A 16992-nucleotide genomic window follows, 5' to 3' on the forward strand; every position below is an offset into this window, starting at 1 on the left:
GGGGGAAAGACAACAAACTCATCATTATTAATAGAAGTTTGTGAACTGCATGGCACCGGGCTCTGGCTTAAATATGTGAAGTCCGTGCAGATGGAGTCGGGGGGCCGGGTATTAACGAGCGGATAAGAGGTGTTTCACTGTTCTGGGTTGTCAGCAATGGCGCTGGGGAGATGATAACGCCACCCCTCGCGTGACCGACAACGCCACCCCTCGTGAGTCACACCGACCTCGGCTGGCGCTCGCTAGCGACGCTCGCCCTCCTCTTCAAACGCGTGTGAAACGTCGCCCCTTGTTGGCCGTACGCAACGCGCAACATTGCGGTCGGCGGCCGTGTCTGAGCGTGCTAACGGCGGCGGCATCGCTGCGCTCTCTCTTTTATTAGAACCTGTCACGGACTAGAGCCCCCGACATGGCCGTGTCGGCGAGGGACCCGTCGTGTGCCGGGCGCCGGCGGTGCGACTCGCAGGCCCGGTACAGCCTCAACCCCGAGAGCCTGCGTGGCCTTTCCGGTAATTAACGCGCGACACATTGGCGGGCGCCATCTGTAATGCACACACGGACGCACAACAACAAAAACAGCGACAACATCCGCCGTTCGCCACTGAGCGGCTGTGACATCACCACGGCGCTTGTGCCAGGCTAGGTGCGCTTTGAGGCCACGTGAAGTGTTGAAGGCTCGCTGCTGGCAGGAGGTCACGGGACAGACCCCAGGTCCCATGGGTTGACTGAGATGGCTGGCAGACGAACGCACGCTCACAGACGCGCGCACACACGCGCTCCCTTGCGTGTGTGTGCGCCTACATTACCTGGCCTTGTGATGTTACGAATGCATCGCATCACTGATTGGCAGCCACAAATATAAATGATGTAAAAACTAGGGATGCATGGCACAGAAACTGCTTCCAATACATTTGAAATAGTTCCATTTCATTTTTACGCATGGTTGGAGATAATGTACTGGATCCATAATATTTTACTCGCCGATTCATTGGCGTATTAAAGATGTTTAAATAGGTTATAATTTATTTTGGATTCACACTTTTAACCATATGAATGCTTTCTGTGGATGATGTAGAATGGACACTTGCTCATTTTATCTTTGGACCTACACAGATGATTGAAAGTGAAAACAAATCACCTGCTGAATTGGGGTACCTGCTTAGCTTTTAATGGGCTGTCCGCACTGGCAAGTTGCGTCCACACAGCGTTGCCACGCGTGTCACGGAGACGATGTGCCTGCTCGTAATAAACTGCTCTCAAAACAATCAAACGCAAACATTGAAACGCCACCCTGAATGGCGTAACAGTCTCATGTAAGAGATGTGCGGGGGGGGGGACATGGGGAATGTGCACGGTCCGTTGTTCGTGTCAGCTGAGCGTGACTAGAGCCCCTTGTGTTTATTTTAATAACAGGCTCCTGATGGTGTGGGTAGAGTGGTCTTATATAATTAAATTACATTCGTATGGACAGCTATGAGGAGTAAACTTCAGTTGTTTAAGCCATATTTACAAGGCTATACTGTTTTATGTTACATGCTCATCATGATGGTTTTTTTTATGATAATTTATTATCATGAGATTTGATTTGGAATATTGATACGGAGGCTCACAATTCCCCATCTCCTCCAGTGATACGGGGGAGCAATGGCATGGCCTCCTAAAGACCCCCCCGCCCCCCCCGGGGTCTTTAAGAGAGGCCAACGCCACTCCCTTGGTTCCCGGTCTATACAATGGTGGGTCAATGTCCCGAGGAAGAGCAGTCTCTGCTAGCCACGGGAGTCCATGGGGTGGTGGCGCACACGCCTCTAATCCAACACCGTGAGGCGAGGGGGTTGGTGGGCGTCAATGTGCCATACCTTAGCTTGCCAGGAGAATGCGGTGCAGCAGTGTTTCCATCAGTCCGCATGTCCATCCATTTGTAGTTTCTATTCAGCTCTCAGGAAACAGCAAGCACTGCACATCGCAGCCAGTTGGAACGATTGGAAATTTCCATCCCCCAAGTGAGGGAACTCCGCTGTGTGCGTTACTCATCAGAGGTCTGTTCTGCAGCCAGTCCACATTGATAGCGGCAGCCGAATCTGTGAACTAGGATTGCCTCCGAGACAAATAATCACCTGTTCCGTTTGTTGTGGCACAGCCAAAATTGCTTCCACGATAACAGACATCACGGTATGTGCACTGTTTTACTTGCTGGACAGTTCTCAATTGTGATTTAACGGCGTGCATTGCACTGGAAACTAACTTACAACCGTACATCTTATAGACTACGTGTGGAGTCACATTGTTCGCAGTGCAATGTTCTGTAATGCTGTATTTGGACAGCTTGTGAGGAAAAGGATTGTCTAATTGTGGGCTATAAACTTAACCTGCTGCCCCTATTCTCATGTGATATCAGCCTGATTGATTCTTTGTGAATAATTTAGTCAAATTCATACCACATCTTTGAATAAAGCTTCACATTAATTCATAATCATTTCGTACATAAACATTCTGATAGAGATTCTGTGCAATTCCAGGTGAGTAAATTGTGGGTTTTTTTTGTATAAATGGGAACATTTGGACCATGATGCCACCACCGCTCCCACGTTGGCGAAATGTTAACTACCTCACCTGGTATAAAGCAGGTCATGGGTTTAATCCCGACCATGATGGCTCTATAATTTTGCACGTTCTCCACGTGGTCATGTGGATTTTTCTCCGGGTCCTCTGGCTTTTCTCTCCACATTTAGAAACACGCGTTTAGGGTATTTGGCTGCTATAATTTCCACACGATAAGCCACTTCGTTGAGCTATCATTTGTAGCCAGGTCGCTTCTGAAAAAGGGCCACGGAGCTTTGTGCGCCTTATCTGGTAAATTAAAAAAAGTTTAGTTTCAATTTAAATTACCTTCGCACACAATCCACGCCACACTATATTTCCAGTTGTGCAGATTAACTTTGGTGGTTTATTCAGCCACTCAACAGCATCCACACCTTTATAATTAACCACACGCAGATTTAAAATTGGCCCTTGTATTGAGGCCTGAATGCAAGTGAGAAACAACCTTAAAACAAAGCTTTTATCTGAACTGGTCCTGGGCCTCCCCTAGGTCGACTCAACCTCAAATAAGTACCTCGTGCGGTGTGCAAACATCGCCACTGGCGAGACAGCGGGCCGGACGTGGTGTCGGCCACCGATCCCCTCGTGTGCTGTCCCGGCTTTCATAGGGACTCGCTAACAGCACTTGCCTCAACAGTCTGTTAAGGCTATACGGGAAATCTTTGTCTCTGATATAATAATAAAGCCTTGTTCGAGAGGAAAAAAAAGAAAGTTATGGTTAAGCTCGGCCCTATAGTGCTGCAGTGACTCGACTCTATTGATGTTTTAAAGTGTATGGCAGTGATGTCAATAAAGAACTATAATGGAATGTCAGATAGTAACTTTAAAGTCCTTTTTTTCCTCATCAACAAAGCTACAGACTCGTAGACAGGCGGGGACACACAGCCAAGGTTCGCATCTCAAGAGAAGAGCTGTTTGTTAATTTTGTTTGGGTTGCAGTTGCTTTTAAGTTGGGCACGGAAGTGGTTGTGGAGGAACGCCGGGTAGAAAGGGGAACAACGGTTTAACACGGAGGCCTGATGAGGCTCGTTGGAATTATCGGCGAAATGTCGCACTCAAATTGGAAATGTTGTACGTTTACTCTCCAACGCATCCGTGTGCTTGACTAGTAAATAATTGGCATGTTTTATTTTTCCGTGACAAACCTTACTAATTGGCTCTCTCGGGTGGTGGCGGGTTTAACGACACATTTTATTTTTACAGGCAACACCGTCCGCTGTAGAGAACCGGTGACAACGTGCACACGTACAGACCTCTCCATGCTCGCCTCACGTGATCTGTCCAAAGCATGATAATCTCCATATATATTAAAGGCAAAGTTGTGAATATGTGTGTCTGTTCAAAATGTTTAGCGTACTTCCCGACATGCAACAAACTGGAAATTTGCCATGTGGGTACTTTCCAGACTGTACAACATGCAAAAAGTATAAAAATACACTTTTGGGGGGGGGGGGGGGGAGCTCAATAACGTATTTATTTTTTTGCACGGCAAGTGAGCTGTGATGTCAAATCTGTCACGTGACCCGCGCATGTGGAAGCGTAACGCATTGTAGTGTCGTGGTTAGCACGCCGCGCTACGAACCCGGCGACCCGAGTTCGATTCCCGCTCACGGCCACCACCAGTGACGATTATTTTAACTGGTCGTAGGCCTCCCCTAGGTCGACTCAGCCTCAAACGAGTAACTGGTGTGGTGTGTGAACATCTCCACTGGGGAGACAAAGGCGGCCGGGCGTGGTGGATCCAAGTCCCGGGCGAAGCCGGGTAGTACAGCTAGTGGTTTACACAACTAAGTAACGCACAAAGAGAATGCACCACTGTAAATCTACATTCACTACACGTCTGCCCAGTTATCCCTTAAGCAAGGAGATGAGAGGGCTCAACAGGCAAGGTCAAGAAAGGTCACGTAATTGAACTTGACTCTTGTTGTCCCAGTCCTGAGGCGACGCTTTGCAACTTTGTTTAGTCACGTCACATTCCGCCAGCCTCAAGCCGACGCGTTGCATTGCCTGCTGACGCGAGCTGCGTCATTCAAGAGTGACGATGAAACGGGAAACTTCGTCTCCTTGCGGGTGCAGGGAGACGACGTTCTTTTGTCATGACCGGGCAGCAGTTGTTGTTGCTTGACAGGCAGCTATTGAATATGACTATAACCTGCTGCTCTGTTAAGGTACATCGCCTTCAACCAAGAGCGACCGCCGCTCGCTCGCATTGCCGCTGTGGCGTGGATAATGGAGAATGAGATATCGATTCATTCAGCCAATCCTCATCCCAAGTTGGGAGCAGTCTGCTTGCTGATGTCTGGCTTCGTGACTTGAGACTGTCACTGAGATTTCCTTTGTTCCATGTTTTCCAGATTGTTTACGTCGACGTTTTTGTTCAGCGCTTGCAGTCCTCCCGTGCATCAGGGCATGATTGCACCTCATTAATTGAGAATCAGCTATCATTGTAATTCAATCCCCCCCCCCATTTAAGAGGCATTAGACACATCATTAGCTCCCCGAGTCACTATGCCTCCTAATGTGTACTCGTTTGAAGGCGCAGTGGTAACACTTGCGCCTCACATGAGCAAGGTCCTGGGTTTGATTCTTGACTCAAGCACCTTTTTCCATGGAGTGTGTATATTCTCTCCTCCCGTTCTGCGTGGGATTTTTTTCCACGTACTACAATTTTTTTCCCATTGCTAAAAAGCCCCCATACAATGTCATTGGTGTTGGACAAATATCCCAATGCAGGACACTTCTTAAAAAAAGAGTCTTTAATTCAGTGTGGCTTTGCTGGTTAAATATGTAAATGTTATTTATACCCTTTCTGGCAAGAATACAGGCGTTAAAATGTTCAGACACCAAATAGATACCCATCACATGGCATCACGTCTGCATTAACCACACACGATTGTGGTAATACCTGCAAACATAGATACTTTAATGATGTATGCATTGTCCTTGAAACTAATTGGCCTACACCAGAGACAGCCTCCTTTATGGATTTGTCCCACCCGTGTTAGACCAGAGAATGCCAAATGGTGACAGCTTGGGTCGAGCAGTGGCACAAAGGTTCCACTGTATAATTGTTATTGCTGCTGCTGTGCCATGCGGGTACTGCCGAACTCTGCGCAGGAGGTGGCAGTGCTGCGGGCCTCGTGTCGGATGGCCCTCGGGGCCTGTCCCCCGAGGGTGGCCGTGCGGGCGTCTCGTTGGCCGGGGGTGGGCCCCTGTCGCCGGGGGAGCTGCACCCGGGCCTGGGCGAGCCGGGCTCCGGCGGCGTGGTCCGTGCCAACAGCGACACTGACCTGCTGAGCTCCGACTCGCGCTCCAGCCTCACGGCGAGCAGCTGCGACTACTCGGTGGGGCAGGCCAGGCCCCTCGTCATCTCGTGGGACATCAAGGAGGAGGTGGACGCCACCGACTGGATCGGCCTCTACAGCATCGGTGAGCCCTGCGATGTGGCGCCCCTCGCATTAACTCTTACAACGGGTCCATCTTACCAGTTGCAATCTTACCAGTGAGACGCTATCACGCAGAAGACGCTATGCTTTGTTGTCCTTCCCCCGCACCCCGCACCTCCGATTAGCACGGCCAGCTACGTACGGTGTGAAAGAAGTTCAACATACATACATGCTTCACGGACACGGTTTGCAATAGTTTTGCAGTAGGGGGCGATGTTGCTGCTCTGTAATCCCAGTTGAGTCATCTGTGGTTCATGGAGCATAACGCCGGCACACGATGGCCTGCTCTTTTGAGATTGACGTCAGGAGTTAATATAAACGCAGACATTGCATAGTACATTACAGTTAATACACTTATAGTAATGACTAGGGTGGCCTGCTGAATGCAAACCGCAAGCCACTGGAACAAGGAGTGCGCTAGTGGTGGCATGGCCCTACAATTACGCTCAATTTACACATCCGTAAAATTTGAAAAGAAAAAGAAGTAATTTGCTTCACGTTAAGTCATGGCACAGAGAGTAACCCATTCTTGACATTTTAATCGAGGACTTTTTGAACATAAATTGTAGAAGAGTGTTCTCGGAGTGACACTGCGAGTTTGTAGTTATTATATTTATTATAAATACTTAAAAAATATATACTTTGAGAGCGCTTGCCAATCGCCGCTCGCTTCCCGCGCCCGAGTGACATCGCGCTGCTGATGTCAGAGTGCGGGGGAGGCGGTGTCAAAAGTGACGCGGCAATTAAATAGGAACGGAATGAAGATTACAGAAAAGTGCGCTCGGAGTGACAATTTCAGTTTTTTTTTACGAATAAGGCAACATTTTGCCTGTCGGAGCAAGTTGGTTTGCAAAGTTATTATGGGATCAACTCACTTTAAACATAAGAAATCAGCAAAACGAGGTTAGTATTACAATGGCATTTCAAACCATGTGTGCCTGGTTAAAAGTGATTGTATGCGGATGGATATGAAGCTTGAACCTCACATCCAATAAATATACACACACCTTCTTAATCTGAGTCTCAACGACTTCTCCTCCGAGCGCCCCTTATAAATATGTAGTAGTCACTTCAGAGACACTAGTAGTAAGTAGGAGGCACACACGTTTATTCTACACTTCCACAGGCACAGGGGATAACTACACACGGGTCAGGACGGCCGGCACGCTGCCTGACCCACAACGCCGAGGAGGTAAAGACGGGGACGAAGACTTGCGTAGACGACGAGTTTAATTCCACAGCCCCGACCCAGCGTCGGGACCTCCCTTTTATCCTCCCCAGCGTGGCCTGGCTCCGCCCTTGGCCACGCCCCCTTCTGGAACATACCAGAAGGTTCTGGGCTTTGCCCCACGTGTCCCCTCTGTCACCTTTACCCTAAATCCCTTATCCTGGCCTATCACGTGCCCTGCTGGCAGACCGGCTGCTGTGTCCTCAGATTCCCACCCTCTGCCAGCAACCGGCGCGACGCGCTCCAGTGGCACATTTCACTTGCCCGACACCCATAATCCCGCTCTCTACCAGTAACCAGCACCCTAGTGACCCATTCTATGTCACTGCAAAGACATATAAATGCACGGATTGCATTGCCATCTGCACATAACTCCTCTTATTCGGAAAACTCAACACGTTCGTCAACAACACTTCGGCCTGAAAAGTAAATGTGTATAATAGGCAACGCTTTGGGCAATGGCGTTCATTCAAACGTCGCCTATTATATAATTTTTCTTTTCAGGCCAAAGTGTTATTGGCGAACATGATGAGGTTTATTGTGTAATTTGTGCTCAATGCATTATCACCAAATAAATAGTGGGGGGAGGGGGGAGGCAATGAAGTCGCAGATTAAAAATTTTTGTTGATCAAAGTTTCTCCTTGGCTCATCACCGGTGCCTGTACACGAGTCACCACTCCAGTCCTCGGATCCCTCCTCTAGCTCCGAGTCCAGTCTCGAGTCATCCACAGGTGACTCTCACCCACCGTTTTCAAGAGCCTCTGTGGAACCGCCCCTGCCTCTCTCTCCCCTCTCATCTGAATCTACTTTCCTTTCACATGCACTCCCACTTGAGCGAGCAACGCCTCCTGTCAAAGCCAACGACGGACCTGGCGCTCAGTCGGAGGTTGCTTCTTCTCTGTTATTTTATTGTCTCTGTTCCCGTTAAACCGAGCTGCTGAATCCTTGCCCCTGTTCAAGTTTAGGGTTTTAAGACGTTCCTCTTCTGTTCAGGCGATGACCGACCGACTCTTTCCAATTTACATTGTGATTACAATCGCACTATACAGTAGATTCTCGATTATCCACGTGCGGTTTATACGATTTGCGGATTAACTGCGCTACTGAGATTTTGGATATGTTTTAATAACGCATGGATTTTCATTCAAGCCCAAATTAATAAATTTAAAACTGTTTTACATTGTTCTTCTTGGAAATGTTTATTAAAAGTCACGTGCTTAAACCAAACAAATCCACGTGATCGCCTCTACAGTACAGTAGTTGCATATCTTAACAACAGTGGGGGGAGGTTGATTGGCGTGGCTCTGCTATCATCCACTTGGTAGATGGAGTCTTCTGTGCTGAAGCAGGAAAGTGTTATTAAGGAGCATGCGAATCGATCGCTCGATCATTAATATTCGTTCTAAATCAAAAGATTAACAATGAAAATCGTCAGTTTTGCTTCATTTTGAGTGATTTATCCAATCATTTATTTTGTGAGTTTCAATTTATACTTGTATTCGTGTTTTTTTACCAGAATATCGGCGGAAAATATATATTTTTTGGATTGTCCACGATTTTGAATTATCCGCGGCCGTCCTCCCTGCTATGAGCGCGGATAATCGGAGGTCTACTGTACTCGGAAAAATATAAATACCTTTAAATATAATTACCTTTAAATATAAATACCTTTTAAAAATATGAATAGAGATGAGAGCACAGAGCTGGCACCACTGAGACCACGTGTTGAAATCTGATCAGCCGCCCGTCTTTAAACTGGGCTCTCGGATGTAGCGAGCTGATGGTCTCATCCCGGTCATGGTAACTGCAATTAAACCCCCACTTTTACAGCCCTTTGTGAATCCACTACCGTCTGCCGTGTCGATCACGGGGGGTTGTTTGGCCATACTTCACCACGCTGGTCAGTTTTGGTTGGTGAAGGGGGGGGGGTGTCCAGGACCAGTCCAAGTTGTGACTCGCACACCGGTGTTGTTCGCCGTAGGCGGGCATTTCACTCGGGTCACCAGGTTTTTGTGATCGCGTGGTGTGTGAGACGCAGTGCCCACCGCTCTTCAACTCGGTACGTGCAGACGTAAGTAAATTGCGGATTCTGAAAATGCAAAAATAACAAGACTGTCATGTAACGTAGTCGTTGTCTTCAGAAAATTCCTGCTCAAGGGTTGAAGTATGTGCCAGATGATGCAGTGGTATTCCTGAATAAAATGCCTTATTCATGATGACACATACAACACCGCAATACGGTCCTGTTTATCGCAGGGCAGCTTTGTCATAAAAATGCCGTTAACTACTTAGAGCAAGGGTGCCCAACCAATCCACCCAACGCAAACACACGCAGATCATTCAGTTGTCCCTTAGGCGACGTTGCGGAACAGATGTAATGGGGGTTGTGTGATTATAGAATAACAACACACTGTGCTTCTTGTGCTCATACTGGAGCCAAAGGCATTTGTTAACGACATTGTGGGCGCAGCGTTTTGCAGGGGTAACACCCGTACCTCGCAACAAGAAGCTCTGGGATTGAATCCCAACTCAGGTGCCTTTCTATGTGGTGTTTGTATGTTCTCCCCCTGGTCTGCATGAGATTCCCATGGTTTCCTCCCATAGCTAAAATATATACTTACACTGTATAACTCGTTTCAGCCAAACGTCACAATGCCACAGCATTACCGGCAAATTACTCCATTGGGATCTGGGACCACACACAGTAGCAACATCGCCACCTACAGCAAAGTCTTGGCAGGACCCTCCTGAAAATAGAGTTTTGAGGTTCAGTGAGGCTTTTCTGGGTGAGCAAGCGGAATAATAATAATACGGGGTAACATCAGTTGCACTCTGTATGAAGCATGAGATGATTATTCTGTTCATGGAACAAAATATATTCTTATGCTCGCCGTGCTTGCGTCAAATCGTGTGTGTGTGTGTGTGTAAGAACGGATAATTTTCATCTACACTGATGCTAACACGTGCACAGTTTTCCTTTGGAATAATGAATGCAACGAATGAGAAACGCACAAAGAGAACGGCTGCGCAGACGAGACAGAGCGATGCATTAAGGAATCGATGCTTGAATTGAATTACGATCCCCGGCTTGTGGGCGATTGATCAAACCGCGGGGCCGGCCGCGAATCGTTACAAACCTCCTGCGTACATACTCTACGGGTTCGCGGCACGGGCTCGTGACAGGTACCGAGTTCGGAGCAAGTCCTGAGCCAGTTTGATCTTTGTGATTGCTCCGTGACGATTGTCTTGTGATGATGTTATCATGTATCTGTACAGTGTTTTTAGTTTTTGTTGCTGTTTTATCCAGAACTTTTGCCATTCAGATTGCAGGGTGATACAACACAGGACGGGCTGGCTGCAGGGTACAGGCACTGCTGTGTGTGTTCTAAATCATTGCTCTTTCCCCATATCCAGAGAGCTTTATAGGGCACAGCGGGAATGTGCTGGGAAGTCCACAGTGAGTGCGTTGTTCACAGTCCATTCAGAAAACATCCCGGAGGATTTTTGCAGAAACCATTTTTATTGGCTTTTGTTGTTGTTGTAGCTGTTGTTATAAACACCAACGTCAGTCGTGGTCGTTAACCGGAAATGTGTTTATTTTAAATCTCCAAACCTCCGCTCTTCCAACGACACTCGAGTTATTTTCATTGTCCTCGCATTCGCAGCCTTAAATGACTTCATATTGATTGTGAAAATCACGTTTGGAAAGGACCCTTGACATTGACGTATTTATCGCCAGCTTATTGCCTTCACAGCATTCTCCCCAGAAACCGGGGCCATTTCATTTTCCGAAGGAAAGTGAAAAGGTCAAAGTTATGTCCCGACCTGTTTTGAGCAATGGATGGGACTCACGTTACTAAGCAACCCTGACCCACTTGTCATCATTTCCACAAACCTACGGCATGGGAACACGTTCATGCAACAACCAAACCTCCGTTTACTGACGCTGTGCTGCTGATGGACCGAGTTGCACTTTACCAGGTTGTAACCTTCCGACTCCGTGCCCCTACTGGACATCCGTGAAAAATAGAGCTTCATCGGATTCCTCCACTTTAAATCCGGATTCTGATTCTCAGTAGCAGGATTTGAACTTGCGCTGGTTCAAGTCTATTGGTTTCAAAGGAAACCCATGTGCAAAAGTACGAGGTAAACAATTAGAGTAGAACCCCTCTCAACGACCACCCGTGTTAACGACTCGTCGCTTAACGACTGGCCTCCATAGAGCACAATGTGTAGTGTATAGTGTAGTGTATAGTAGTGTAATGTAGTGTATAGTGTAATGTATAGTCGTGTAGAGTAGAACCCCTCTTAACCATCCCTGTTAACGACTCATCACTTAACGACTGGCCTCCATAGAGCACAATGTGTAGTGTACTGTATAGTGTAGTATATAGTATAATAGTGCAATGTAGTGTATAGTAGTGTAGAGTAGAACCCCTCTTAACCATCCCTGTTAACGACTCATCACTTAACGATGGGTCTCCATTGAGTCCAATGTGTAATGTATAGTGTAGTATATAGTAGTGTAGTGTATAGTGTAGTGTATACTAGTGTAGTGTTATGGTAGTGTAGAGTAGAACCCCTCTTAACGACCATCTCTGTTAACGACTAATCACTTAACGACGGGCCTCCATAGAGCCCAGTGTGTTGTAGGTACAGTAAATATTAATTAATGCATTGATTAACCATGTTTATTTTAATATTATGTGTTTATAATGTTGTTAGTATCTTTATGTACTAATATCCATTGTTTAAATATTACAAAGCGTGTTTTTTGGTTGAAAAAGGGGAACTTCCGATGCTCTCGGAAATAATTAAACCTTTAACATGTGGAATCAATTACCGTCGTGAAGAGGGCTTCTGCTGTACATCGAAGTGTATTGGTTATCGTAGCCTGTTGGTTGCCAACTGAACTCTTCCAGATCGTCCATGCACTTCGCCCAGCACCCTCTCACGGGAGTCTGAGGACTCTTGTTCACGTAACGTCCCATATTGGGGACATTTGGCCACCAATTAAGGAAAGCCTCACTGAGTCTCAAGACTGTAGTGTTTCAGGGCAGGTCCCTGCTGGAATGTAATCGCACTTTAATAATTTGCAGGTACATTTTAAAAAATATTTGTGATGTTTGGCCAATACCAAGTACATTGTGTGTTTTGTTTAAAGTCGTGCCAATTCGTTTTCAGGATGTCAGCTCTGCGTGCACTTGTGCCCACCTGTTTTGGCTTGTCTCTGTGTGTGTCTCTATATAATGGGGAGCGGTTAGCACGCTGCGCTATGAACCTGGCGATCCGGGTTCGATTCCCGCTCACGGCCAGCACCAGTGACGATTATCTGAACCGGTCCTGGGCCTCCCCTAGGTCATATCGGCCTCCAATGAGTACCTGGTGCGGTGTGTAAACATCGCCACTGGGGAGACAAAGGCAGTTAGGCGTGGTGCTGGCCACCCACCCCTTCGTGTGCCGTTCCGGCCTTCATAGGTACTCGCTAACAACACTTGCCCCTACAGGCTGTTGAGGCTTTACAGGGCATCTTTGTCTTTTTGTGTTTGTGTGACTGCAGACGAGACGTCTCCGGGCAACTTCTGGGACTCGAAGAACCGCGGAGTGAATGGCACCCAGAAGGGCCAGATCGTGTGGCGCATCGAGCCACGCCCGTACTTCACCGAGTGTGAGTGCCCCAACCGCCACGGCTGCTGTTCCGCCTTGCATGGGGCAGCCCCCACATCGTTGCGGTTATGCATTTGAATTTCTTTGGCATCAAAATGCTCTGGGCATATCAAGATGCTCTTCATAAGTGAGGGGCAACATTCAGGGGGAAGATGGCAGTGGGGGGGGTGGTTGAGGTCAGGGTCACAAGGGAGAGAGAAGAAACTGTGGGAAGAGGATGCCACGGCGCGGCCCAGGGTCAACGATTCCCAGGTTCAACGATTCCCAGCGCAGTCCCAACGAGGATCCCAGCATAGTCCGAGTGAGGGTCCCTTTGGTTTTGCGCCTTATCTAAAGTGCTTTACACAGAATTATTTATATGAAATGTACTTGTGGAGATGAAATTGTGAATAAAATAAATGAGAGAAAGCAATAGGCGAATCTGGGATGCGTGAATTCAGTGAAAGCTAAATTTATGACAGTAAATATTAATGAATGGATTGAATAAATGGTGAATGAGTGATAGCCATATAATGAGAATATGAGGAGGGAAAAGTAACGGTGGCAGTTATGAGGTTATGAGGGAAAGTGAGTTTTGAGCGAGGAGCCGAAACCGGTGAGCGAAGGTGACCGTTTAATGTGGAGTGGGAAGTTTGTTCCAGTGAAGGGGGGCGAGAAGAGAGAAAAAGAGTGACAGCGTGGATTGAGCGCAAGGAGAAGGAGGAAGAGAGAGAGAGACAGCCAAGATTGTGAACGTAGAGGGCGAGAAGGCACGTAGAAACATACAAGCCTGGCATGATATTGTGGGGCAAGACCATGAAGGAATTTGTCCCAATGAGGGTCCCAGTGTAGTCCCAGTGAGGGTCCCAGCGCATCCTGCAATACTCATGAGGCCAGCAGCGCATGGGACGGGCGCTGTGCCGATGAGCCTGATGGGGCCGATGCAGTGGAGTGCGTGGAGCAGGCAGGCAAGGCCTAATGGGGTGCAGAGGCTGAAACATTGAGTAAGGGGTAGGCCGAGGGAAGAAGTGGCAGCGACGGTGGTGTTGAGGAGGCATGAGGGCAGGAGACCCCAACAAAGAGGGATGACGAAGCCGTGTTAAGGAGATCAGTGGTGGTCAGGTCAATGATGGTGAGGCGAATGGAGGTGAAGATAAATATGTATTTAGCAATATATGTATTGTTCGCATAGATAACGCGTGACATACAATGCTGTGTAGGTGTTGATACTCTCATGCCGAATTCGTTTTTATGTTGATTTATTCGTTTAATATCAACTTTTCCTGTGAGAAATAGGACCTTAAATTTACTTCTGAGAACCTTAAAATGTTCTCATCCAGAACTAGCTTCTCCGTGGTCATCGTCGTCCATTGTAGGGACCCGCTGCTGACCATCTCCTTCTGATATCTCATTCTGCTCTGAGCCCATATGCACATTAAAAATAAAACACGGGCCTCTCTTTAGAGTTTTTCTTAAAGTGGCTTTATCAGTGAAACATCATTCTGTAATGTACAAATATTAACATTACCATACCCTAATCATTGCCTACCTTATTACTGACCAATTCAGACCTTATTGGTCACCCATTGCCCTTATAAATCTCAACGTTCAACCTACAAAGTCCCATCACAAGGGGAAAACACACACAAATAGGCAGTAACAAATTATGTTACTGGACAAAAACTGTTTTATGTATTTATTTTGATAATTGGTGTCAATGATGCTACTAGTCTGTGATCTTGCACGCTGAAGCTGCTGCTTGCTTGATATGTGGATGCACCAACTCATGTAGATTTTTTTTGCCCGTATTTAAGCGGCTGTACGCCGTATGGACCTGAAAACTCAATTTCCCTGTACAAGAATACGGGTAAACTGTATGGGTTGACAGGTATGCTTTGTTACATGTTTAATCAGAACCAGAATCTTTATTATCAGAATCTTTATTAATCCTAGAGATATCCGATGAGCTATGCAGCTCTTTTTCAGAGTTGTCGGGGTGGTTCAGAAAGTTACAACAACAAACAAATCAATAAAAATAAATGCGTAAAAAAGATTAAGTATATAATTTCAAATTGCATAAGTACACCAATTCCTACGCTTGGTCAAGGCAGCAAAACTACAGCAAGAACAGTCCCAGACTACACCAAGAAAATACACAGTCCGTCAATAAAATTGCACATTAAAATTTTACTTTTGATACATGGGTGAGGGTGAACATTGCATGGTGTGTGTTTACGATAACTGCCATTCATCACTTAATGATGTGTGACCTCTGCACAGCGTTTGTGCCAAATGTTGTGTATTTTTGATCCAACCTTTGACAGTAGGCCGTGACACAGACCCAGTAAATGTGGACTTAACACGTGGGCTTTAGCACCCAATATTACGAATCAATAATTGACACAGATTTGCTCACATCATTACGTGGCCGAGGCTAAAAATCAATCGTAAACCAGTTATTGTGGGTTTGCAGGCTACGAGTGTGGTTCTAATTAACAGTGACCCATCCCTCTGCTTCACCCCCACTGCGTTATCTCCGTCTGAAGCAAAGCCTGTTGTCAGCGTCACACTGCGGCATTCCTTGTTTGGGGTGGGGGAGGCAGCCTTGACCAGCGGGATCTGTACAAAGCTCCCCCTCCTTGCGCTCCAGTGGGGAAAGGAAAATATTCACTGATGCCCACGAGTTTATGCATCTCGAAAGCCTCTTGTTTGAATACAATCTGTGCAGCTTATGAAACACAATGAAGGAGGAGTGGAAGATGAGTTCGAGAGAGACATCTCAGCATGCACCGCAGCTCTTGAGAGGCAAAGGGGTTTGATGCAGACTTGCAAAACTCCCAAACCAAATGGCCTGTGATGAGGTGGGGCCAGGATAGTGCAGTACAGCAAGTGGGTTCGTGAACATGTCTGTGCACACCTTTGAGTGTTTCCGCTCATGTGCGTGAGTTTTTTTAATGGCTTTTCTGGTTTCTCTCCACAACTGCCAACTTTCCTCAACATCGAATTGGCCAAACACTGTGCCAAATAATGTGAAACAAGTTTAAACATTGTCAGGGGAACATCAGTGCAGTCTTTCACTACTGCTTTACTCGAATGATTGTGCCGAGAGCTGTTATGCAGAAACGCCTTCTTACAAGTTGCAGGGCCTCCTTAAAAAGGGGCTTCGTGGCTGTAGAGGATCTGAGGCAGATCTATAACATTTCCAAGGGCGGCGTCCCTGAGATTTCATGCTTTATTTTGTATTGGGGCCTACATTCATATCTATTTAAAAAAATATACACATTAAACGTACTTTCTCTGGTGAACATCAATAAAATACCAATTTTTCGGTCTCCAATGGTGGGGTGACTGCCTCCCTCCCGCATCCCCCGCTGTAGAGGGTGTTATCTTGTTTACCATGCCTTTGGCTTGTACTGTTCCTTATGGACGGAGGCCCTCCGTGCGTGTTTGTTCGTATCCGGGTGTTAATAACAATTATCACCTTCTGATGTCGATTCCCATGTTATTTTGTCAAATACCCCTTCGTTCCGGCAGCTCCGCGTGAAGTGCACGTTAGACGAGGAGTAAACGATAAACTATGGCGAAGACGATACACGTCGCCTTTCGAACGGAAGGTGGTAATTCGAATGCGAATAGGATTCATAAGGCCGTCAATCCGAATGGCACCCGGTTGCCTCGTTCCGCGCGGGCCGCGTTTGCGCACCGACCACGCCGCGTTCCCCCTGCCGCCTCGGGACGCGAGACACTGACGACGCGGGTCTCTCTCTCTCTCTCGTTCGTTCGTTCGTTTTTCATACACAGCGGAGACCAAGATCTGCTTCAAGTATTACCACGGAGTGAGCGGGGCGCTGCGCGCGGTCACCCCGTGCATCACCGTCCGCAATCCCAACCCTACGGTGAGCGGCGCGGCCCGGTGCGCCCCCTCTACCGCTTGCACCACGCCCTTGTATGTACGTACTTACGTTGAACTTCTTACGCACCGTACGTAGCCAACCGTACTAATCGGAGGTGCGGGCCCTTTCCTGAGCCCCCCAACACGGCATGCGAACTTAACCGCAAGGCAAGTCGACAAAT

At 47.3% G+C, this 16992-nt stretch overlaps 1 protein-coding gene across 1 annotated transcript in view; it reads left to right on the forward strand.

Annotated features, from left to right (window-relative positions):
- LOC144729707 (E3 ubiquitin-protein ligase HECW2-like) overlaps positions 1 to 16992 on the forward strand; it is a 109498-nt gene that overhangs the window by 14767 nt on the left and 77739 nt on the right. The window contains exons 2-5 of the mRNA XM_078610148.1: positions 383 to 509; positions 5716 to 6027; positions 12833 to 12940; positions 16720 to 16814. Of these exons, the coding sequence (XP_078466274.1) occupies positions 410 to 509; positions 5716 to 6027; positions 12833 to 12940; positions 16720 to 16814 (615 nt within the window). The 5' untranslated portion in view covers positions 383 to 409. The remainder of the gene's footprint in view (positions 1 to 382; positions 510 to 5715; positions 6028 to 12832; positions 12941 to 16719; positions 16815 to 16992) is intronic.

This window comes from Lampetra planeri, chromosome 2, assembly GCF_965212315.1.
Source record: "Lampetra planeri chromosome 2, kcLamPlan1.2.h2, whole genome shotgun sequence".
Lineage (NCBI taxonomy): Eukaryota > Metazoa > Chordata > Hyperoartia > Petromyzontiformes > Petromyzontidae > Lampetra > Lampetra planeri.